At 37.5% G+C, this 26,775-nt stretch overlaps 1 protein-coding gene across 2 annotated transcripts in view; it reads left to right on the top strand.

Moving 5' to 3' along the window:
* Positions 1 to 21,093, top strand: part of rasgrf2a (Ras protein-specific guanine nucleotide-releasing factor 2a) — a 45,337-nt gene extending 24,244 nt beyond the window's left edge. The window contains exons 12-28 of one of the 2 annotated variants that reach the window (XM_053516499.1): positions 68 to 204; positions 1,137 to 1,219; positions 2,135 to 2,383; positions 4,357 to 4,449; positions 4,810 to 5,153; positions 6,509 to 6,646; positions 6,822 to 6,911; positions 7,979 to 8,085; positions 9,385 to 9,497; positions 11,040 to 11,100; positions 11,270 to 11,373; positions 13,378 to 13,462; positions 13,627 to 13,824; positions 13,956 to 14,035; positions 14,123 to 14,240; positions 18,320 to 18,388; positions 18,620 to 21,093. In XM_053516499.1, coding sequence (XP_053372474.1) covers positions 68 to 204; positions 1,137 to 1,219; positions 2,135 to 2,383; positions 4,357 to 4,449; positions 4,810 to 5,153; positions 6,509 to 6,646; positions 6,822 to 6,911; positions 7,979 to 8,085; positions 9,385 to 9,497; positions 11,040 to 11,100; positions 11,270 to 11,373; positions 13,378 to 13,462; positions 13,627 to 13,824; positions 13,956 to 14,035; positions 14,123 to 14,240; positions 18,320 to 18,388; positions 18,620 to 18,718 — 2,168 coding nt within the window. In that variant the 3' untranslated portion in view covers positions 18,719 to 21,093. The remainder of the gene's footprint in view (positions 1 to 67; positions 205 to 1,136; positions 1,220 to 2,134; positions 2,384 to 4,356; positions 4,450 to 4,809; positions 5,154 to 6,508; positions 6,647 to 6,821; positions 6,912 to 7,978; positions 8,086 to 9,384; positions 9,498 to 11,039; positions 11,101 to 11,269; positions 11,374 to 13,377; positions 13,463 to 13,626; positions 13,825 to 13,955; positions 14,036 to 14,122; positions 14,241 to 18,319; positions 18,389 to 18,619) is intronic. The other variant, XM_053516500.1, reaches the window with a different exon arrangement.
* Positions 21,094 to 26,775: the final 5,682 nt, after the last annotated feature.

The following is a 26,775-nucleotide window of genomic DNA, read 5'->3' as shown; positions in this document are numbered from 1 at the left end:
CTACAGTAAGATGAAAAGGACTACAGTAAGTAGATGTCAAAATGACAGATTCTTTTTGTCCTTTTAGATACTGCGGCAGGTCAGGGTTTTAGTCATTTAGAATTTAAGCTACTGGTTGAGCCAGCTGATGGGCCGTCCTTCTCAGTAGTCCTGCTGGCCCCATCTCGCCAGGAGAAAGCTGTCTGGACCAGCGATATCAGCCAGGTAAGGTCTTATTGTGTGAAAAAACAACATTAACATTTGAATTAATTACAGTTCTGTTTTTAAATAATTATTATGATTTGAAAGACAGCTGGTCTGCTGAATGTGCAAAAAAAACAAAAAAAAAAAAAACGAACTACCAAGGTAATATACAAGCGGGATCTCTGGGGTGCTGTGTGTTTTTGTAGTGCAAATGAGGTTAAAGCTCTGGGGAACACAAGCTGCTTGTTTTGTTGTGGGCTTGAGGGTGTTTCCAGCTCCTCCCTTCAGCTGCAGTACTCCCTCTGGGCCCACAACACTCTGTGGTTTTACTGCGTCCTCACTCTTACTGTAATGTATGGAGCCATTTTAGCAAAAAGAAAGTTATAAATAGATGAGTTTGTTAGTAAATCACTGCTATGGATGGGTGTTACTAATTACTATACATTCCACATTACATTTAAATATACTTTAATAGGTGCTCCTGGTTAGCTTTAGTCCTTTTTAAACAAATTCACTCTATAAAAACCAATCAGAAGAGGAATTTTGAGTTCTAACACACGAGACATCTGTTTCGTTTCTTAAAGACATTCAACAGTGATTTTTTAATAAGGTTTATATGTAATCTTTATAGTACTTTTATTTAATTAGTCATTCATTTTTAAAGAATGATTTGGTAATCCATAGGAAAAAATAAAATAGTATACTGGAGTTGACTATAGTAGTAAACTGTTTACTATAGTGTTTACTATAAACCTTACTATTTACTATAGTAATTACTAAACGTTGTGGATAAGTTTAATATTTACTATAAAATAGTATTTTTTCTATACATTTATAGACAGTAAAAAACATACTATTTAATATTTTATTTTTTCCTTATGGGACGTGGAAAGTACAAACTTAAAAAGTTAAATATAAATTCTTTATTTTACTGTTTTGCGTTGTTCTTACAGTGTATTGATAATATTCGCTGCAATGGCCTTATGACCAGTGTTTTTGAAGAGAACTCCAAGGTTACTGTGCCTCACATGCTCAAGTAAGTATTACAACATCAAGAACAACAAATCCATTGCAATGAAATGACAACCTTTTCAGACAATTATAACATGGCTAGTGAATCAGGTTAAATGAGTATATAAATGTTAAATGATAGCTCTTATTAATTTTAATAATAAGGTGTTGGCAAAACATAAAACGAGACTGGACATACCGCACAATTGCTGTTTTTTCAATGTTAGCCGATCCTGTTTTATTCCTCTTACACTATAGCAGTTTGTATACCATTTTCATTAATTTTAATTAATGACACATCCATGAAATTTCACTTACAGATTTAATTATTGGAAGTTATATTCACCGTTGTTTACCATATGTGATAAAGCCTGGTGGTATACAAGATTTTTAATTGTACATTATATACAATTTCATGGAAGTTAAATGCATCATATTGTTTAATCTAATAGCAGCATTTACAAGCAAAAACATACAACGATTACCTATAACATTATAACAACTCGCCTAATATTGAGTAGCCACCAAAACACCAATGCACTGTGTGTTCTTTCTATAAAAACTAGCATTAACCCTTTCAGCAGTGCAGTCGTTCACAGTGCATCGCTGTTTTGATAGCCAAAGTGGGACTCAATGTTAGGAGGGTGGTCATAATGTTATGACTGGTCTGTGTAAGTGGTCTAAGTATCAATCCATAAGGAACTCCATGAACAATTGTATTCCCTTTTGATACATGGGCACCAAGGCTAATACTTTCACATATATATGATGTAAATTCAACATATTGTGTCACATAGACCAACCAGAATTGTGTATATTTTCAAGATTATATTGTTTCCTATATACTGTATATATATTTAAAATCTCCACATTATTGTTATTATTTATAAGACAAAATATTTACAGTATGTAAAACTCAAAAGTTGATATTCCCCTGCAGGTCAGACACACGGCTACACAATGATGATGTGGATATTTGCTTCAGCAAAACGCTCAACTCCTGCAAGGTGCCACAGATCCGCTATGCCAGCGTTGACCGTCTGCTGGAGCGGCTCACTGACCTGCGCTTCCTCTCCATTGACTACCTTAACACGTTCCTGCACACATACCGCATCTTTACCACTGCAGCTGTGGTCATGGACAAGTTAAATGACATCTACAAGAGGCCTTTCACCTCCATTCCTGTAAGGTCAGGCCTTACTGTTTTTTGTTTGTTTGTTTGTTTGTTTGTTTGTAGGGTTGTTTTTTTGTTGTTTTCATTGCATAACATATATATTTAGATGTAAAGCATTGTAATTAGTGCTGGTTCAAGAAACCCGGATCAAATACCCTGTATTTAGTCTACCTGTTTGCAAATAATGTATCACTAATGCATCGAGCATCCTGAAGCTATCAAAAACACATCCAGAAGAAAGTTTTTAGAAAGGATCAAGGTTTGTCATTACAAATTTCCTACCTGCAAACATCTTGCAGAGCAGCATTAAATCCATGATTAAAACATGAAAACAGTATAACATATTAAGACTCTACCTAGAGGAAAATATAATATCAAAGATTAGTGCTTAGGTAATATAGGGGGGCATTAGTTGGGAAATCAGCCAAGAGTGCAAGTGTAACTCTGAAGGAGAAATCCATACTTCAGATCGGTGAAACTGTTTACAGAATACCCATAGACCAGAAACACTGGGCATTATAAAAGTGTGGCCAGCCATATAAAATCCTGTTTAAAAATTTCCATATTTGTAAAACATTTGGACTTCCAACAAAGTACTACAAACTCGAGAACTACTCATCACCCTAAGAACACCCCCATGCAATAAAGCATGGTTGTGGAGGTTGAATAATTGTACAATGCATCAATATTCATTTAAATTTTTTATTGAGATGCATATATAAAAAAAAAGAAATAAAATAAATAATATATTTTTAAGCTTTCATTCTAAACTCATTACACATAAAAGTGAAATATTTCAGTTCTCTTTTGTTTTAATTTTAATGATTATGGCTTAAGGCTAATTTATGCTTCTGCATCAAGAAGGTCATCGCTGAAAGGGCTGGCTGTTTAGAGAGAACTGTATTAAAGAATATTCATGGGAAGTTGAATGAAAGGTACTATAATGTGGTAGGATTGCAGCCGTAAGAAAATTGTCAATCAAAGCCTTTTCACGAACTTAAGAGCACTTCACAAGGATTGAAGGGAGGTTGGAGTCAGTGCATCAAGAGCCACCACACACAGGTGGCTTCAGAAAATGGGTAACTACTGTTACATTCCTAGTATCAAGCCAATGCTGAACCAGAGACAATATCAGAAGCGCCTTATCTGGGCTAAGGTGAAAAGAATCTGGGTGGTTACTCAGTTGTCCAAAGCCATCTTTTCAGATGGAAGTCAATTTTGCATTTTTTTTGGCAATCAAAGTCCCAGAGTCTGGAAGAGGAGTGACAAGGCACAGAATGCAGAATGCTTAAAGTCAAGTGTAAAATTTCTACAGGCGGTGATGATTTAGAGTGCCATGTCACCTGCTGGTGTTGGTCAACTGTGTTTTATCAAATCCAAAGATAAGCAGTCATTTACCAGGAGATATTAGAGCACTTCATGCTTCCATCTGCCGACAAGCTTTATGGAGATATCTTTTTCCAGCAGAATTTAGCACCTGCCCACAGTGCCAAATCTACCACTAACTGGTTTTCAGACCATGATATTACTGTACTTGATTGGCCAGCCATAAATCCCATAAAGAATTTATGTAGTAATATCAAGAAGAAAGATGAGAAACTCCCTACCTAACAATACAGAGGAGCTATTGGCTGCTATCAGAGCAACCTGGTCTTGTTACAGGCTGATCGTCCCCATCCGATGCCACAATGATACATAGTATTGTAAATCTTTAGAATTTAGGATCTTAAAATCTTTTTTGAGCTGTAAGCCATAATTATCCACAGTAAAACAAAAAAAATGCTTTCAATATTTTCATTTATTGAGATGCACTATATATATATATATATATATATATATATATATATATATATATATATATATATATAAAGCTTTGTAAACCGCATAAAAAGCTGTGTCTGAGGTTTAGTGGTATTGTGTACAGTGAATTGAGCTGTAACCCAAACCCTCTCCCTTCCTCCCTGCTCCACTATCACTGCCATTTACAGAATTCAGTACCACTCATCTGACCGCTTGTCCATCTCCTCCGTCTGTCCAGACTACAGCCTGAAGGTCACAAGGCTTGCCCTGGACCAGTCAAAGTAAATCTATCATACATTTTTGTTTCTCCTTCTTCTCCTGTCTTTCATCTCGTCCTCATTCTCTTATTTCTGCATCTTCTTGTGCATTATACCTAATACCATCAGTCCCTTAATTATAAACATATTTTGTGCTGTATATCTCTTACTTAATTATTGCAACTCTAACTCTATGTGTTAATCTCCTACGTGATTTAGGGATTCCCCAGGGTCAGCACAGTCATTTCAAATGCTGTTTTTGGAGTATATGTTCCAGGCCTTTTACTTTAGCAAGATCAGTTTTGCTATGCATTTATGAATCTCTCTGCTTTTCTTTCTCTCGTTCTCTTTCTCTACACTTCTGCACCTCATCTGGTCTCTCAGGTCGCTTGAGCTATTTTTTGCCACTAACCAGGGCCCATGGGGCAATGAGCTCCTGAACAACAAGTCCCCCCGACTGTCACGCAAGTTCTCTACACCTCCTCCTCTCTCAATCCCTTCCCGGACATCCTCGCCCATGCATTGCCGTAAACTCTCACTCAGCTCACCTGTGAGTGGGGGCAAAGCCATGGCTCTGGATCTTTCAGCCTCATCCTTGGCAGTCAGTAGTCCCACATCTACCTACAACCCCATGGTCCTTTCTCCACCACCCAACTGTACTAAGGCTCCACTGGACCTGAGCAAGGGCCCCACTTCACCAGAGCTAGGCCCCACCACTCCAGAGAAAGGTGGGGAACTCCCACATATTGATGCATTCTGTGGCAAGCTGAGGAGAAGCGTTAGGCGGAGTAATTCGTGAAAATTTGGATGTTTCGGTGGGTATTTTTCCCACTTCCCATTTAGAAACAAGGACTGAGCCAAAAATTAACGCATTACTCTTAGGGTTAATGGTTTTATAGTTAAATTGTACACCAAAGTTTACTGGAATAGTCATTCCAAATGTAACTTCATCTTCACACTGTGTTTATTGTTAATTTCCGCATAAAAGAAGTACACAGATTAACATTGTCCTTATCATCTTATGTGATGGCCATTTGGTTCTCTAACCTGCACTGGCTTAGAAAAGATTAATGTGGAGTCGAATCATTAGCCCCATAACCTCCATTTTTAAGTAATCCTTATCTGCATAATATATACAGTACTACCACACCTAAAAGATTACCATATGATGCTTCTAACTGACACACTCACTTATCATAATCAAATGAAAAAGAATTACAAGAGACATCACATGCATATTGTTCACATTGTTGAAACTTACAAAACAGTTGCTATGTAATCACTGCAAAAAATTGCAAATGATAAAGTGGAACGATGAACACAGAGCGACCCTGTATGTATCTTTAAACACAGCTTTTTGCAGTTTAACATGGCATCAGGAAGGAAAAACGATGTCTAATTAAATGTACTGCAGGTGGCTCTGGTTCAGATCTGGAATCGCTGCATGAGTTTCCTTTCTTCATTTCAAACCTCAGGGATGGGAGACACCGAGGGCAGCAGTGGTATTACTGTTTAGATGTTTTTTATAAAACTATTTACTGTGTGATAATATTAGGAAGATGGTGGTGGCCAAAAGCAGAGAGATAAAAATTAAATTTAATGTTTTAATGACAATTTCAAATTTTTTACGCTTTAAAATTGTTATACAACATTGAATATAATCCACCCCTGCTTGGCTTCTTCCTGAAGATCATGTAAAGATTTCTAATGTCTTTCATCACCATTGTCCAGCAGTTTTCTGTTGGGTATACAGGCACAGAGATGCCCCTGGCCATGGCTCCAGAAGCGTAATACCATTGTCACATAACCTGTTTTTCACTAGTTTTTCAGTTAATTGGCCCCACGACCTCCTCCTGCAGTGGTAATCACTAATTTAGTTCTAGCCTTGTGCTAATTAACTGCGAAACTAGTGAAAAACAGCCTTGTGCTAATTAAATAGTGACATCATCTGTTTTGTGCAGTTTAATATTTGGCAGATGTTGTAACACTGTGTATTACACAGTGTTAAATGTGTAATAATAGCTAGCTCTTAATAACACTGAAGAGTCCTCTAAGTAATTATGATTATCTTGTGCCCTGACAGATTTCATAGAGTCTATGTCATTTGACAAGTTCATCCCAGAGACACCTACCTCTGTCGAGTCAGGAGATTCATCTCTGTGCAGCTTGCCCTCTACCCCTTCCTCTACTCCACGCCATCCTCGTTACAGACAGCCTGGAGGTAAATGATTTAGGATTTCTCTATCTTATTTTGTATCTGAGATGCATTAGTAGTGTAGTGAACAACTGTTCAGCATGACACCAGTGCTAAAATTAACTACAGCACCACCCATGCACAAGACCATTATATTTGTTTTTTGCTATTTAATGACAACCATCATCCCCTGCTATGATAGGTCAGTCCATGGAGAATCTGCGCTGTACAGTGTCCCCTGCCTCTGCCTTTGCCATCGCCACAGCAGCAGCTGGACACAGTGGCCCTCAAGGTCAGACAGTGCTTATGAGAGATGACAGCTCCATTACAAATCTCTCACTTCCACATGTAAAACATAACATGTGCCTATGGGTGGCTGGTGTTGGTTTAAAAACATTTACAACGTATAGTGTTAAAGATAGTGTTTTTAGTTAAATAGCTATTTTAATCTTATAAAGAGGATATTACAACTGTAGAGTTACACAATTAATCACATAAAAAATTGCAATATGGAGCAGATTTTTATTTATTTATTTATTTTTGTTTACATTTTTCAGTGTTTTTTGTTTTTGTTGTTGTTGTTGAATTATATCACCTGTGCCATTACTTCCTATTACACTGGATAAGTAGGTTTGGATACAAAATGCAATATCACAGTTTAAATCACAATGTGTCAAAATAATCACAATTTGATTTTGTTTATCAATTCATGCAACTCTATTATATCTGTACAAATCCAGGGCATGAATGCCTAGTAGTAATCACTTAATGCTTGAAATTCCAGTAAATGTTAACTGGGATTAGCAGTAAAATGCGAAGTGTGGACACCAGCCCATCACATCGCTATATCTTTCTTCCTCAAACCGTGGTGACAAAGTTGGAAACACACAATAGTATAATGTGCCTTTGTCTGTTTGGCGCATCACATATTTCCTTTACTGGGCCTAAGGGACCCAAACTCTATTCCGCCGTAACAGTGCCTTTATGCAAAAAGCAAAGAACTCGAGCGTTTTACCCAGAGCCCTGACCTCATCATGACCGAAAACCTTTGAGATGAACTACAGTAGCATGCAGCCTACGTCACGGACTTCCCTGACCTCATTAATTCTCTTTTGTCTAAAATGCAATATCACACTCTAAAGTCTAATGGAAAGTCCCCCCCCCCCCCACACACACACAACAATGTTGTTATGGTCCCACCATTGGTAACAATGGGGGACAAAATCTGGAATTGGATGTTGAAAAAGCATACTGTATGTGGGTGTGATGGCCTTGTTTTTACAAACCTTTGACCATATAATGTATTTTCAAGATTATGCTCAGTCATTGCCTCATACTAAAAAAAAATGCTCCCACTAGGTTTCACCAGCCCAGAGAAGTCATATGATAAGGAGTTTCTTATCCGCCGAGCCGCTACAAACAGGGTGCTCAATGTCCTGCGGCACTGGGTTTCCAAACACTCCCAGGTTAGTGCCATATTATCCTTATCACCTACAGTCTTGAGCCACATCTCATTTTTTCATATTTCAGTGTTTTTGGCATGGTGGCCCGCCAGACTTTGGGCAATTGGGGTACACTGCCTGAACAGTGTACACTGATAATAATCATTTGTCTCTGGCAGTGTCTCCTCCCTATACTGTAGTAATGTGATTTTTTTTTTTTTTTTTTCTGACAGCCGTAGCACTTTTAAGGGGCCCTCTGTTACTCAGGGCTCCATACTTACCCACCTTCACAGTCCCAAGTTTCCATAAGAAATAAATATTACCCTCTATCCTCCATGAGAAATTAATTATTAACGTTCCAACATCCTCTTGCCACAGTGCCTAAAAACATTTCTTGAGCAAACACTGCATTTTGCCTCCAAAATGTCAGACATGCCTGTATTTTTAATGTCCAGTAGTATTGAGGAATTGTTTTCTAGCCTTCCTGAATTACTTTTTATGTAACTGACCAGTGAAAGAGAAATGTTGTTTGTTTAATAAGCCACACGGTGACCTACAGTATGAACCAGTGAGATACAGGTGCAGATGATGACAGATGATCATGCTGGAGATACGTATACTGGTAATGCTGAATGCTAAGTGGTTTAAACAGATGCGAGGGGAAATGAGGTTGCTGATGAGGTTGTTACATTAAATACTATTGTTTTTTTTGCACTAATGCACTTTGCAGCCTATCACAGTAGAAACATTTATTCCAATGTCTTTAATTTAATCTATGTAACTAAATAAAACAGTTAAATACTTCATCTTCTATTACAAAAAGAAAAATAAGTTAATAGTATAAGATAATAGTATGGATTACTAAGACAATAATAAAGAACAGGGTGTATTTATAAATTACAGGGATGTGAGGCAGGTAATTGGCAATGGTTAAATAAATCTGAATTGAACCATATTTAATATATTTGATCAAATCTTAACTCAGTATCAGCATGAGATGTGTGTTGAGAGTGTTTAATTCCTCTATCTGCTGACGATGATGATTTTATGACCAGCAGCAATTTTTTTAGATTATTCTAGTCAGTACAAGGTCACTTTAAACAAGGTTTTTTTATGGTCTTAACACTGGCTTGGTGTTGCCATGATAATCAAGACTGTTCTCTTTTAGACGAAAACTAATTGGCCATGATGGGATGTGTATACTGTAATAAACTGGCGTCTCATCCAGGGTGTATTCCTGCCTGTTCAGACTCCTGAACACATACAGAGTTTATTGAAGATGAATGAATAAATGTAATGTTTATGTGTATGTGTGCTGAACAGGACTTTGATATGAACAGTGAACTGAAGGCGGAAGTGATCACTCTGCTAGAGGAAGTGCTGAGGGATCCCGACCTGCTACCTCAGGAAAGAAAAGCCACAACCAACATGCTAAGGTTGTACCAGAAGTCTTCTCACCCTGACCACTGACATTACCTTCATCTAGACTATACACTGGAAGAATATACACTGTAGATTTTGTAGCCTACAGTACATGTCATGTTTACTGTTATGGGTTTCAAAATCCAAAACGAATAAAAAATCTAGTGTATTCATTCTATTGAGGTCATTAACTTGTTTTTTTGTGCTCCATCATAACAGTTTTTTTTGTGTAACTTTTAAAGCATATACTGTACATATATGTATATATATTTACATTTTGAAAGCTTTTTGTTAAGCTTTCCTAAGATTTGTAGTGTGCCCAAGAATGAAGCTTGTGTGCTTTTCTTCGATGCTTTGGTCCTTGAGTGTTGCTGGGTTTCAGGGATTCACAGCCTCCCGGCCTTCATACGTCATTCCCACTGCCACATTAGCAGGGGCGAGAATCATTCATAAGCGAATGCAAGTCTGTGGAAATGCAGCTCTTCCCTAATGAAGCAGGGTTTTTGCTCAATTGATTGTAACAAATGTGTGTGTATAGTCAAATGTCTTTATAGTCTTGAACAATGTGTATACAGTTGAGTAAAGTACATTATACATTTACTATTTATTATTATCAGTTTAATAAGTGTTAGTATATTAAAATGTACCACCAGCAGTAAATTGCTTATTCAAGACTATATACATTGATCAACCACAACAGCGTGAAACATTATGCCAAGTATTGTCTAGGTTTTATTATCCCTTTGTGTAGCCCGGGCCATTCTGGCTCCTCAGGCATGCACAAGACCTCTGGGGTGTGCTGTGGTGTCTGGCACCAGGGCATTAAATGGGAGTTGCAGATTATGACCTCAGTGAATCCGATTTGTTTGCCTGGCATATTCCATAGTTGCTCGATCGAATTGGGATCTTGGGAGGTAAGAGGCTGGGCAGGTGTCCTTGGGCTCTTTACCACGGTGGGCTGTGGAGTTCTGGAGCCTTTCTATTGTGGCCAGCACTGCCTTTTTGGGGCTTGGTACGTTGTGCTGCATTGCCATTTCTGTGAGGCCAAGTCTGTGCTCCTCACAAGCAGATGAGATTTGGGTAGGAGCACTTTTTAGACAATAAACTAAAACAAATGGAAATTTAAAGTCAAAGTTTTCAGATGATTTGTGGCTGGTTCTGCAGGATGCTCGGTAAACCTTGTAGCTTATTTATATACACCAAATACTGACTTTGTTTGTTTTTTGAAGGCATTCTTGTACAGACTTTTTGCACAGTAATGTACTGTACATTGACTATTAGACACGCACACACATTTACACACACAGCAACTTCTCAATGTAAAAAACTGAACAGGGCCCCTAAAGGGACATGGGAGGAAAAAAAAACAGTGAAACTGCTGTTCCATGGGAACTGTGCTCTCCATTTAAGTTCAATTCAGTTTTATTTATATAGCACCTTTAACAATGGTCATTATTAAATAAAACGTCATCCTATATGGTAATAAAAAATGTATGTTCACAGGTAATAAATAAACTCCCAATAATGTCCATCCTGTACCCTTTCTTATCCTCCAGTGCCCTTTCTCAAGAAGAATCAGATGACACACAGCTTAAAATTAACGATATTCTCCAAACGGTGAGCACCGGCTGTGCGCTTACTGATTAGAGTTTACTCTAATTTAATACCTACATATTGTAGATATTGTAGATATTGTATACACTTCTGTAACCTTTATGTGTTTTTTTCTTGATGTGTGTGTGTGTGTGTGTGTGTGTGTGTGTGTGTGTGTGTGTGTGTGTCTTAGGCCAAATATCCCAAAATGGAGTGTTTTGAGTCTCTGTCTGCTATGGAGCTGGCTGAGCAAATCACCTTACTGGACCATATTGTGTTCAGAAATATTCCCTATGAGTGAGTATCTTTTGATAGATCCTGCTAAATTGGCAGTTTTTCTGGTAAATACATGACACATGACCTAAAGTTTACTATGGCTTACATGTGCTATAGTTTACTATGGGCATAGTACATGCCATAATACATATATATATATATATATATATATATATATATATATATATATATATATATATTACAGTACATAATATGTTACAGTGGTAGGGCGGCAGGGTGGGTATTATAGCCGCCACAGACTAACTGGCATTCCCAAATTGGCCGTAGTGTGTGTGCGCCTTGTGACGGATAGCTCCCCTTGTTCAGGGTGTGTCCTACCTTGGGCTTAAAGTCTCCTGAAATAGGATTCAAACCTCTTGCATCCCTGTATAGGATAAGCGGTATAGAAGATGAATGAATGAATGAATGAATGAATGAATTACAGTGGTACTTCAGTAATATGTTCTGTATCAGCACATATCAGCTATATAAGCAAATACAGTGGAACCTTGGATTACGAGCTTAATTCGTCCCGGAAGTGGGCTCGTATTCCAAAACACTCGTAAACCAAATTTAATTTTCCCATAGGAAATAATAGAAAATTAAATTATTCGTTCTACAGCCCAAAAAAATAAATACATAAATATAATTAATACAAAATATAAAGTAAAAATAAAACAAATTAACCTGTACTTTACCTTAAAAAAAATGTAAAATTAAACCCCGACAGATAAGGGTTTTCGTTTGTGCATGCAGAGTGTATGTGTGTAAAATGTGCGCGCGCACAACACACACACACACACACACATTTACGGATAGACCGTTTTTAAAACCATTTAAAAATTTGCAAGGAACATTCCTAGTCACACTCACGTGAGCGCATACTAACAGGATCACTGCTGTAAGTAAAACAACAACAAAAAAAAACAAATTAAACAGCTCCTCACCTTTGAAAACAATCGCGACAGAGAGGAGTTTGTGTGTTTATTTGGCAACCTGAGAGGAGGGGGGATGAAGGGGGGCTCGCTCGCATTTACGGCCCCCTTCTCTCAGGTTGCCAAACAAACACACAAACTTTCTGCCTTACACAGACTCAAACACGCGCACGCAAAAACACTGCAAGCACTAAGACCCAGCAGGGGAGACGATAGGTCTCGGCTTTACAGCTCCCCTTCTCTCAGGTTGCCAAATAAACACACAAACTCTTCTCTGTCGCGACTGTTTTCAAAGGTGAGGAGCTGTTTAATTTTTGTTTTTGTTGTTGTTGTTGTTGTTGTTTTACTTTACAGTAGTAATCCTGTTAGTATGCACTCACGCAAGTGTGACTAGCGATGTTCCTTGCTATTGTTTAAACGGTTTTAAAAACGGTCTCTCCGTTAATGTGTGTGTGTGTGTGTGTGTGTGTGCGCGCGCACACGCACATCCACACACACACACACAGCGCGTGTGTGTATTCACCCAGCAGGAGAGACGATTACCTACAATTCTGCTGCAAGAGAGAGAAAAACCGTTGGCTCACTTGTGATGACGTATCGCTCGTTGTTAAAACAAGAAGCGCATGCGTGAAACATGATACTCGGTGCTCGTTGACTAAGACAATGCTCGTTTTTCAAGTAAAAATTTATTAAAAATTGTTGCTCGTCTTGCAAAACACTCGTAAACCACGTTACTCGTAATCCGAGGTTCCACTGTATATTCCTACCTATAACATAATATTTCTTATGGGATTCCTGTAGACCTTTCTCAGAAGATAGATAGAAATGTATACAAAAATAGATAGATACATAAATAGAATTTCCTGGTCAGGGTTGGACTGGTTTATAATACTTGAATACCTCTTGTTCTGCATTTTAGTGTTTTTGCTGAGCTAACACACACTTCATCACAGAAAGGGGTGGTAATTAGCTGTCTATCTGATGTGGGTTTGAGCGGAAAAAACGTAGCATTTATAGCACAGGGTTAATCCGTGACCCGGGTTGGGAACCTGTGACCTACTGTAACCTCTTATGTGACTTAATATATCAGGGAATTTCTTGGCCAAGGATGGATGAAAATGGACAAAAATGAAAGAACACCATACATCATGAAGACCAGTCAGCACTTCAATGATGTGAGCAAGCACAGAAAAACAAATCAAAGATTTTCAATCAGGTTTCCTTACCTTCTTTTAGGTAATTTTCTCTCTTTCTCTCTCTCTCTCACACACACTCTCACTCACTCACATATACACACACACACACACACACACACACACTATCACTCACATTCTCTCAGATGAGTAATCTGGTGGCATCTGAGATCATGTCCCACACAGAGGTGAGCTCCAGGGCGAACTCAATTGACAAGTGGTTGGCAGTGGCTGATATCTGTCGCTGCCTCAACAACTACAACGGAGTGTTGGAGATCACATCCGCTCTCAATCGCAGTGCCATATTTAGGTTGAAAAAGACCTGGGCTAAAGTCTGCAAGCAGGTACACTGCCATGCAAACGTTAACTTATGTCTAACAATTAAACATCCAACCAAGGAATGGGTTTAGAAAATACTTTAATTTTAAATATGTTTTGACTAAATGCGAATGTGGTTGCATTTTTTCCTTTTAAGGCCAAAGCATTAATGGACAGGCTGCAGAAAATAGTGTCTTCTGAAGGAAGGTTTAAAAACCTAAGAGAAACCCTGAAAAAGTAAGCTTTTATAAGGTTAATGATACAATACTACTGTAGAGTCTATGGTGTTTATAGAATAGTGTATAATTTTTTTTTCACCCACAGCTGCAATCCCCCATGTGTGCCATATTTGGGGATGTACCTAACAGACTTGGCATTTATTGAAGAAGGTACACCGAATTTCACAGAAGAGGGGCTGGTCAATTTCTCCAAAATGAGAATGGTGGGCATAGAACATACTTCGTCACACACATTGCACACACACACACACACGCACACACAAACCTATGAAACTGTCAAGCTGAGCTATTTTACAGTAGTATTTATTTATTTATTTATTACAGTTTTATAACACCTGCACATTTTACATATAGTATCTACGAGAAGCATTCAAGTCAAACTTGATCAAATTTCTCATGACGGAAGGCCTAAAACTCATTAAATGAAGACTTCAAGCACAGTACCGTGATGAGATACTTAGCCTCAGTAAAACATTTGAATTGTGCCAAATTTTAAACAACTCAGGGTGGCAATAGCCCTCAGTCCTGTGAATATCGAGCAAGTGGATCGTCTCAAAATTGACGGATAACGTGTAGTCAATCTATGGAAGAGATGCATCTGTCTGTGGGAACTGTCACACAATCATTTACAAACACCCCTGCGTGTGCTGGGAGTCACTGCCATATCTGCATATATGGCCAAGTGATTTCCACATGTTTGTGCCATTAGATGAATTCCTGGGAGGCCAGCGTTTCAGATGTGACTCAGGATGATTGATCACATCTCTGGCGTACTAAGAAAACTTTCTACCTTGATGATATCCACACCTTAGTAAAACGCTGGGATAAGTGCATTAGTGGTCATGTAGCACTTTTTACTCTCATAACTGTGTTCTGTTTTTCCTGCACAATCACACGTCCCTGTTTTAACTTTTTCTGGTTGAAGACTGGGAAACGGACAGTTTAATTAGCCTGTGCTCGTCATAGCGTCAGATTCCTGTTCCTTACTTAAAGTAGTGGAGCCTGATGTAGACTTCTGCTGTTATAGCCTATCCACAGCAAGGTTTAATATTTTGTGCATTTTTAACATGAATTTCTCCTCACTATGGTTATAAAGAGTGATTAAATAAGTTGGTATATCTTTCTTGGCAGCTTAAACCAATATTGGGTTTATGCTTTGACCTCTTGCGTTTCCTCTTGCGATCTGTCACTCAACATGTATCTTTCTTATTTGCTCCATTCTGTGTAAGCTTTATCAGTTTCTGTAATACTTAAACCAGCCCAGAACATCAATCAAAGCTTTTGAACTGCAGCTGCATGTTTTTTTTTCCTGTGCAGTGCCCAAATGAATCAGATAACAGCAGAAATGTCCAGTTATACAAATACATTATTCTAATAAAGTGTAGATTTAGGCTTGCAATGACGACGAGATCATGCACAGTGGCCAATATGGCCTACATTATAAAAAGTATGATTATACATAGACATATGAGAGACACACTGTATTAGTGTGTATTGTTTACTGTGTGCCTAGGATCTCATTTTTAAACAGTGTATCAAACAGGTGTTTGCACAGATGTACACAATGGAACTGATGAAGCCCATATAGTCTAAATTGCTCTGCTCATACACAGACTCATGTGTGCTGCATATTCGGTTGGGAAATCTCAGACCTGTCCCCTGTTTCTCGTTACCATGTGTCTGTGGATAAAATCCCTACAGTAGCACATATATGTTCACAGGGCTGTTGCTGCATTTTGTTGGTCTTGTCATAGTAGGACAAGTTAAACAAAATTGACTGATGAACAATTCTTCCCTCTCAGCCAAGGGATTTAAAATAGATCAAATTATTAAATAGCAATGTAAAATATTATTTTTATAATATACATGTGAAATAAATATTGAATGTGGAAAATTTTGGTTCATATGATAATTGCCCTTGTTCTTTCCAAGTATGTTTAATTGGGAAAACATGTTGCTGGCAGGGATATCAGGTAAATACTACACTATACGGTGCTAGCTTCGGAACAATTGTAGTCCGTATAAAGAGCAAGTCCACTGGTGTTTTGGGAACACAATGCCTGTAGCTGGTTAACCCTAAAACTAGTGTCTATTATAAAATTCCAGATGTACTTAAGTGAACACATTAGATTACATTACATTCGTGGAAGCTAAGCTGCCTACCTGACTAGCTAGTGCTAACTACCTTCCTTAACATTTACCTACTTTTGTATTTTTTTTTTTATCCCTCCAACAGAGACTAATTTCAAAATGTGGCAATTCTAGTGATGCCATCACAGTCCCAAATCAATCACTACAATGTACTGTATATTACATATAATATAGTTCAGTATGTTGTATATACGTCTACACTACCTACATTTACATTTTCCCCTTTGCCATAGCTTATGTTGTTATTTGCTTTAAAACAAAATCTTGGTAGACACGGACTGTTTTCAGCCCAAAATGCCACCAGCAGTATTGCTTTTGACAACCTTCAGTGTTGTTTAACTGCTAGCACATCATGGTGGTTCCCATGGCACGCACATGTGGGCAGTTGCATACTACATGTTGACATGTACAGTAGCATATGAACAAAAGAAACAAGTTCTGCATTTTTTTCACAACTAGAGATATGTTTAACATTTGCAATTATATTTAACATTTACATTTTCATGTTATAAGAGAAGTTAAACTTGTTATTTTACATTTATCAGTCCATAATTGTATCAGAATGACGTCAACTTTTCCAAATATGACAGAGAAAAAACATATTTACTGTGATGTCTCAGGTTATGCGGTATAGACGATGAGTGAGTGAGTGAAAAAATCTTTTATATATATTAACATTGACTTTATGTAATTAACAGGATTGCCTTAAATCATTAAAATTAAACGCTTCCATTTTAATTTGTATATGTAGTAAACTGGGATGTGTTAAAATATATGCTCTCTGGCCAAAAAAAGTCAATATTTGTATTGCAAAAAGCAAATGCTTAAGTTAATAAAGCATTATTAACTTATTATTAAAAATAATTGCTGCACTGATTATTATCTGCTAACTGGCAGACATTTCTAACCCTAAATGATGCAATAAGTAGCTTTTCATCTCTTAAACAACCCTGCCACAAGGCATACCCTGTAGTCCTGGAAAATATGACACTGTGTGTCAGAAGGGTGAAAATTTTGGTAAAGGAGATTGCTAAAATGATTGGAATTAGGTTAGGAACTGTTGTTTAAAACCTGAAAGGATAGTGCTGAACTGTTGTGAAAAAAGATATTTAACTGTGATTAGAGATCACTTAAACATCTGGAGAAGTTGTGTTGTAAAACATCAACAGTAGAAACCACTGCTACTGTATGTATAATAGCGACTGCTCTCACAGGATTTGGAATAAACAGTTGTATTCATTAGGCATATAGGCTACGGGCCTAGGGTACGAACGTTATGTGGCACTAAAATTAAGTCAGCTAACTAATGTACTGAATGGCCAGGTTATCCCATTTATATGCATTTAATTTTTAATGACACAGGCATATTCCAACTCAGACTCGAAATGTTGAGCTTCATCAGCCTCAAATTGTGAAGGAGTGATTCTGGGAGCATCATCATCAATCATTTTCACACATGAACTGCCACCACCCTAACCGCTTTGGGATGTGCTGGAGAAGACTTTATGGAGTGGTTAGATTCTCCAAAACACTTATCAATACAAGATTTTGACCAAAATCTGAATCGAAATAAATGTTTTAATGTTGTGTAAGGTTGCAAATACACAAACATTGCAAAACTTGGACTGTATGCTACTTTTTTTGGCCTGGCAATGTATTTTATACACATATATTGGCACTATCAATATATTGGCACTGTGTGTTAGCTCAGCACTGTCGCCTTCCATATATATATATATATATATATATATATATATATATATATATATATATATTATATACTCATTATATAGGATCTCATTTATTCAAGTGTAAATGTAAACACTGCCTCGTGCCTCGTGGCATAAGTCTTCTGGGATAGGTTCTAGGCCCACCGCAATGTTATATACAGGATAAAGCGGTATTGATGATAAGTGAGTGAGTGATTTATTACATATATACAAAAGGTCCACATCATCTTACACATCATTAATATTGTCAATTGGGTGCCAGAAATATGCACAAATGCTGTATTCATTATTTCAACACTGGAAACTAAACAAAATGTAAGACAAAATTGAAAAAACTCTGACCTATCCCTTTAAAATATGAGAGTGTGAGCAGTAATAAATTCCTTGTGTGTAATCTACAGATTTCTCACATCATAAGGGAGATACGCCAGTTTCAGCAGGCCCCCTACAGGATAGAGCATCAACCCAAGGTACTTCAACATCTGAGCTTTGGAGCAGTACACTGGATATTACGGGAGCAGATGCTAATTTTAATTTCGAAGCACTCCTAAGCTATTTAAAGTTTCACCTTTCAAAAGATATTTAAATAATTTAAACTTGAGCAATTATATTAAATGTTACGTTTTGTTTTGCAGATTTTCTAGCTTAGAGAGACTCTGGCAAATGTTTTGAAAGTCATGTTCCTTTCCTCTTCTGAACAGGTGACACAGTTCCTGCTTGACAAAATGCTCGTTATGGATGATGACACACTGTATGAACTTTCTCTAAGGCTTGAACCAAGAGTCCCACCTGGCAACTAGAGTAATCTTTTAGCCCTTCTGTGAGCCCATCCTGGAACATTACATATGGACAGAAAAAGTATTTCCTACTTTGGCAACTGGCCGGGAAATGCTTAGGTAAATGTGAAAATGAGGAGAGATCATGATTGTCTTTCCAGTTTGTTTACGATCACACATGACATTTATACAGTTCAGGGCAGATGTTTTAATACACTTAGACTGATGGTATTCATTAATATTTTTTGTTACCTTATATTTCTTTTGGTAAGTCAATTAGGGCATTTAATTTCTTCAAATCAGAGGTCATTTGAAAACAATTAATTAGCAAAAAGGGTATTTCTACCAATTTCTACTAAACCATGAGACAACAACAAAAGAACTGGTGAGAGGCATCAGGTACCAGAGTCACTCTGGATAATGTAGTTAAGAGAGTCCAGCATCACCATGGTCTGAAGGAGACTGTTGAAAGCCTGTCCTCCAAGACTGGCATTAAAACAAGCCAGGATTAGGTTTTTAGGCAAGATTCAGGCTGTTGGAGGAGTGTTCTCAGGTCAGATGAAGTAATTTAAAAAAATGTACTGCGTGGCCATAATGATCAAAGATTGTATTGTATTGGGGGAAAGGGTGAGGCTTATAATTTAAATTGAGGCATTTAATTTTTCATCCCTATTGTAAAGTATGATGGTGAGAGCATCGTCTTGTGGAATTGTGCGTTTGCTGAAAAAGCGACTGGTGTTCTTTAAAAAAAATAATTCAGTGGATGGTGTCATGAGAAAGGAGGATTATCTTAAAAGATATTATATTATTCTATAAAAGAATACTGACGCAACACCTCAAGACATTATCCAGAAGTTAAACGTGGTCACAACTGAATTAATAGGACACTGACCCTAAATGTACCTTCTTCTTTTTTTTAAGGAATTGTAAGATGTAAAAACACAAAGTAAAAATATTGACGTGACCATTATAAAGCCCTGACCGTAACCCAGTTCTCAATTTAAAAAAAGAAGAAAAAATGTGTCCGAGAAAGGAGGACGTCAAACCTGACTGATTTATACTGGTTCTGATCAAGAGAAATTTCAGCAAAGTGTAGTGAAAAGCACGTGGAAGTCTATAAATTCAAGCCATTAACAATTAAAAAAACGCAATGCTGGCAAAAACTGACAAACTGTAAGTAAAATTTAAAAACTTTATTAAAGTAAATAAGAGATGAAACACACTATTATTTTATCCCTTTTATGGAATTAAAGTAGATGTCCTAATTGCGCCTAATAGAATCTGTAACCTTTTGGTCTTAATTGTACACAGACACATCCATCTTATTAAATTGTTACTGTTATCACGTTTCTTATGATATAATATTTATGGGACATTTAAAATGCTAGATGTAGAATATTCTCTTATATAATACTCAGGTCATACTGTGCCTTTCTACTGAATGCGGAATATCTGTGTAAAATAAAAATCATACTCAAGGACAGAATGATTTGGACTTTCCTACATTTTAAAATGTTTGCACTGACAACAGAATATCATGGAGCCATGCTGAAACACAATGACTTTAATCAAATAGGGTACTGATGGTGTGATAGACTGAACCTTTATAACCTGGGTCACATTTTAACACTTTTTGTTCATGTCTCTTTGTTTCTAAATGGCTGTGAAGGTGTTCAATGTGGTCTATTGCATTAACAATGGCTCCACCTACTGGAGAAGAGTGAAACATCATGCAATCTCAGGGATTAACCCCGCACAGCACCTTTAGTTATTTGTGAAATTATATAAGCGATGATATAAATAGAAAATAAAATGCTGCTTTTAATGTGATTTATTTATGTGATTCAATTTTTTTGATAGCAGATTGAATGATCTCATAACACAAATGTCTGATTTATGTTAATAAGGTATTAGTTTCGCATTACTAATAGTGTATATAAAAAGCATTTACTCTGCAACTCAGAAGTACCATGGGTAAGGTCTTTTTATTTAATTAAAATTCCCATCAATTTTGTAGCATTTGCTATCTAAGAGAAAATGAAAATAATTGGAAAAGGATTTCTTAAAATGTAAACATCCTAGCAATACTAATAATGTCCCAGCATGACAGAATATCTTTTTATTTGTAAACCTTTCATTTCTGTTTTTGTAATTGTAAATAATTTAACAGTTAACATATTCGTTTGAATTGAATAAGCCATTTGTTTATTTAAAATGCTACTGTAAATGTAATCAGTGTAATTGCTTGTTTGTTTTTTTATGCACAAAGCTCTATGTGATTTAATGCACTCATTTGGTCTATATGTTGCTAGTTTAAAATAGTCAGCTGCAAACAGTTATATCCCTTCAAAAAGTAAGCATTGTATGTGGAATTAAAAATACTCTGACTGACTACATTATTCACCTGTACCCCTGCTTATTCCTGCTATGATTCAAACAGCCAATCATGTGAAAGCAAGGTTTACACAGATGGTGCAGAAAACAAAAAACGATCTATGAGCATCAAAGGCTCGATTAGAGTCACAAGTCTTTGGTACTTAAATAACTAATAGTGGCGAAATGGACGGGCTACAATAGCAGAATACCACTTAAATTTCACCCCTTTCAGCCAGGAACAGAAATCTGAGGCTATACTAGATACAGGTCCACTGAAGAAGGACAACTGAAGATTAGAGAAATGTGCCCGTGCAGGTGTGGGGAGTCTGTGACCGCTGTAGCCACTGAACTAGAACTCATTTTCCACGAAACAGTTGCTGTGGTTATTTTAAAGTGGAATAAATTGAGATATAAAGAAAACCTCCATGGTTTATTCTCTTTTGGCTACATAGTAGTTGCAAGAATTTTAAAATACTTTCATCCCTACCTCCAGCATAAACAATTTATAGGTTGATGCCAATATCTTTATTAGTAGTATATAGGCTGATGTTGTTATTGGTCTTTCGGCTGTTTCCATTGAGGGGTCGCTACATCGGATCTACAAAACAACTTAGCACAGGTTTTACACGTGAAGCCCTTCCTGATGCCACTCGCCCGTTTTATCCGGGCTTGGGACTGGCACTGCATCCAGTGGCTGGGGTTTGGGCATTGGCTGGGAATAGAACCCGGCCTTTCAAATGGTAGACAAGAAACCTACCACTGTCATTTCTGCTCGGGTGCACCATGCAACATGTGTGATTTTGAGCATATTAAAAAAAAGCCCAAGTAAAGCCCAAGAAAAGCTTTAAAATGCCCCTGGTGCTGGAAAAAATGCATTACACTTTGATCACTAAATGTGATATCACTCAGTATGATTTCACTCAGGATTATTCGTTATTTGCAGATTTTTGCGATAAGAGATGTCACTCAATATGATGCCACTTATATTAAGCTTGTTAAGGTTATTAGCCTTAACAATTAGCCTCTTAGTACAAGGTTGTTGTTAAGGTTACTAAGGTTATTAGTCACTTTTTTAGGAAGTTATTAGGAAGTTATGTGTCACTTTATGCCATAAGTTTAAGGCCTTGCCACAGCTGAACTACAGGCTGATGGATTCATTTAAATCAAATGCGTACCCAATGTACCCAAGCATGATCACTGATCACGAATGTATACTGGCTGCAATAGAAAGATAACAAAACACCCAGCGCACCACAGAATGCCATGTACTGAGCCCAGCAGGCAAAGAGGCCAAGGCCACTAAGTCAGCCTCTACACTTCCCAGATCAAAATCTGATTACTACCCATGGGATATGCCAGACAACATGTCCATCCAGGTATACCCCTCGCCACAACCCACAGTACATAAAGGATCCACTGCCACGTCCTGACACACAGCAAGGGGCCAGAGGTGCCCCGGTAGCTTTAATGTTAATAGTTTTAATATTATGGCCGATCTGTGTATAAGCAGAGATATCAATCCAGTTTCTTTCTCTTTGGCTTAACTCTAGCAAATAAAGTGTTTGGAAAGTGAGTGCATAGGAATTTCTGCAGCTCCCTTTTCTGGATAATTGGCTGCTGTTTGTACGGTCCTAACTGCAAGTGATGAGCATGACAAAGCTCCTAATTTATTATATTATTTATTTTTAATCTATCATGTTTACCCTAATTTAGTATGCCTCAGCTATTGTAGTTCAAAAATATTACATAGACTCGAACCTTCTGAAATGTCCATCTGTTGATTCCACCCATGACTGATGTGGTTAAATGCCAGCTGCCGTAGGTCAAGCTATAGAGTTGACCAGATATTAATCATTCATTTCTCAAATTTGTTCCGTTATTGTTTTACATTTTGGAGTTATGTCCAGTAGTTATGTATACAGTAGCTCACTGACAGGTGGTATGGTCAGATGAACTGTATGTATAACTTAAGTGTTTGAGTTCATCTAAAGGGCAGAAAAATTGTGCCGATGGTCAAAAAAATGAGTCTGAGGGGCCAGGACATCAAGGTAGTGACACCATTATTCAGACAGACTGGTTAGTTATGTGCACGCACCCTAACACCACATCTAAACAGATGTCTCACATACACTTGAAGATCTGTAAAAATAAATCTTTAAACTACAAATGTCATTTTGTTTTTAAATGGAACACGTTGACACTGATTACCTTTTTTGCCAAATATTTAGTCAATGCTTTATTGGTTTTACCACCAGAATGCTCCTCCATCCTCTTAATTGTACTTAATAATCTGTGACTTTACATAAGTGACCAGGTCCAAGCTCCGAAGGGACAAAATGTCTCACACACAGCTTTCGTGTCACTCTGACACTGAACAAGCTAAAACTTACAATTTTTTGTATTGTACATTTTCTTCTTTATCTTTTGCCTATTCCCTTTTAGTGATTGCCACAGCGAATCCCCTGCCTCCATCTAACCTTATTCTCTGCATCCTTTTCTCTTACACCAACTAACTTAATGTCCTCTTTCACTACATCCATAAATCTCCTCTTGGGCCTCCCTTCTAGACCTCCTGCCTGGAAGTTTCCAAGCTCAGCATCCATATATATTTAAAATCTCTCCTCTGAACATGTCCAAACCACCTCAGTCTGGACTCTCTGACTTTATCTCCAAAACCCCTAACGTGGGTTGTTGCTTACAATTTTTTCTTTTAAAAAATCTTGTCATACAGTTTATCAACAGTTTATCATATTTTTTTTAAGATCTTGCCAGATGTTAACCTTAAATACAACATAATATTTTTATCTCAAAGAAGTGTTTCTGATAAGATAACCAGATTATTATTATTATTATTATTATTATTATTATTACAAATTATAACGTAATATTTTCCTGGTCCAAGGCATGGATAAAATGGGAAGGTTGCACCCGGACGGCATCTAGTGTAAAACCTGTGCCATGCTGTTGTCTGGATCGAATGGTCCGCTGTGGCGACCCTTCGGCGGCAGCAGCTGAAAGACATCCAACGCTATCTTCTCCTCATTTACTGTAATTACAGCCTCTGTCCCTGGACAGATTATGTAGTGGGCCTAACTCTCAGGCCTATAGCTGCTTAGTGAAGTACATCACATAATGCTAATCTTTGTTCCATAAAACACCAGGGTTACCTTTTTGCCTAATACCTTAGACCCAAACCGTGTGTTTGATTGGGTCCACTAGGTGCAACAATAACAACAACAAAAAAAATCACTGGCCACTTCATTAGGTACACAGAGTACAAATAGTACTCTCAGACCCAATTTGGCCTTCAGATCTTCCTTACTTCTTTCTAGCATAGATTTAACAAGGTGCTGGAAATATTGGCAAGATAAGGGATGTATTGTCACTACTGTACATGATGCAAAAAAATAGTTCATGCATTTGTCACCTCTAGGTAGAATTACTGTGATTCCTTACTGTCTGGAATTCCACTATTACTTTTTTGCACTAAAGCACTAAATGGTTGCACAGTAGTCGAGTGAACTGCTAGTGTCTTATGATCCATCATGCCTGTTGGACAAAGAGTGCAGGCTGCTTGTCAGTACCTCGTATTATGAAAACTACAGCAGGGGGCAGAGCTTTTTTTTTTTTACAAAGCCCTGACGTTATGTAATAGCCTTCCAATTAATGTTTGGGACTCAGACACACCGTCTCAGTGTATAAGTCTAGGATTGATACACATTTATTTAGTCAAGCCTTTTGTGAATAGATTAGTCATAAGTATTGGGGCATATCCGGGGAAAATCACAAGCATAGAGTTTTATGGTGAATTGGCATGTTAAGATGCTGTCTTCCCCACTCTCACTGATCACGTAGGTTTGTTAACGGTGAAGTGACAAGTTGCTTTTTTTCACAGGAAACTCTCATGTTTGGCTTTCCTTCTGGCTGTCCCTTTTAGTTATGCTGTCATAGTAAGTCCAACCAGAGTCGCTGCTTGTCCCCTGCACCAAATATACGTTGGCCTTATAGATTATGTCACTGTTAGCATACATAACTTTCCTCTCTCTCTCTCTCAAGCTGCCAGTGAACCAGTCCTCCCCTTTCCTCCCCTGTTGCCTCACTTCTGGTTGAAGTTCTCATCACATGTAGGCCTCTGGCTTGCTGCTGAGAATGGCCTTAAATTGTCTTCTTGGGATGCGTGTGGTGACTTGGCATGGTTCCACTTGACCATAAAGATGGTCTTTTACTCGGTTGATGACTGCAGTTGCTCAGTAGTTCAAAACTGAAATTCCCACAAACAGTTTTGTACCTGAGCCTCAATCAACAAAAGTGGACTTTATATTAACTTAACCACCTCTCCTGTTATACTAAACTTTCAGGCTCCTAACACACAGTATGACTACAGATCAATGTCTGCAATCTGATATTAGCCAAATGAGCATGGGTTCCCTGTTGAGTTCTTCCTCTCAAGGTTTCTTCCTATTGACATCTCAGCCTAACCTAGTCATTACAATTTATACATATTTCTCCACACATTTCAAACCTATTTTCATAATCTTTTCATTCTTAAAGTTTACATATATGGGACCAGTCTTGGTAAAGATAGCCTTCCAGTAATGGTCATAAAAAAAGAACTGCAGCATAGAATAAGTAATCTTACACCTCAGCAACATATATGTGCATCTCAATTTATTTATACCTTTTAAGTATTATATATGAACATTTGTAACTTGTATAAGAACTATCAAGATAAGGGATGTACTGTACATGATGCAGAAAAACAAGTTCATGCATTTGTCACCTCTTACTGCAATTCCTTACTGTCTGGAAGTCCACTATTACTACTTGCACTAAACCACGAAATGGTTGCAGAGTAGTTAAGTGAACTGCTAGTGTCTTATGATCTGCCATATCCACTGCTGGTCCAAAAGTGCAGGCTACTTGTCGGTACCTCGTACTAGCCTTTCCATAACTGACAGAAAGGCTAGAGTAACTCAGATAACCACTACATATGATCTTAATCACCAAAACTGGAAGGTTGAAGACTGGTCTGATAAATCTAGATTTCTAGTGGCACAGATATAATAGAGCAAGAATAATTTGTGGCCAACAGAATAAATCAATGGACACAACTTGTCTGGTGTTAACACTCCACATTGGTGGAAGTGGTGTGATAGTTAGAAATGTTTTCTAGAAACACTGACACTTTTAATAACAATAAACTCACTTAAATCCAACGGCCCAATTACTTTATGATCACAATTTACCCATCTAGCATAAAAATGGTGTTATCAAAAGGTCAATGAGTTCAGTTTCCTTCAGTGACACTTCCCAGTCTGAATGTAACGGAACAACTTGGTAAAACAAGAGATTTGCAGCATTGAGTGAGATCAACAGGCACTGCATGATGCAATTATGTCAGTATGGACCATGATCGCAAAATAATGTGTACAATGTCTTGTGGACTCCATGACACAAATGACAGGCTGTTGAGAGCAAAAAAGGTGCCACCCACTATAAATTTTGCGTTCTTAAGACACTGTTAAGTGATTGAGTGATTTGACTTTAAACCATTAGAATTTAGGAGCATAAGGACAATGCAGCTTTTTATAAGACCAGACTTTCCATGGCGCTACCTCATGTAAATAGTACAATTTGCATGCCATTTTTCAGTCAATGCATTGCTCATTCAAATACTTGACACTACATAAGTATAAGTTATCTGA

Source organism: Clarias gariepinus, chromosome 17 (genome assembly GCF_024256425.1).
Source record: "Clarias gariepinus isolate MV-2021 ecotype Netherlands chromosome 17, CGAR_prim_01v2, whole genome shotgun sequence".
Taxonomy (NCBI): domain Eukaryota; kingdom Metazoa; phylum Chordata; class Actinopteri; order Siluriformes; family Clariidae; genus Clarias; species Clarias gariepinus.
Note: the sequence above shows the minus strand (reverse complement) of the source record. Positions and strands in the feature narration are given on the sequence as shown.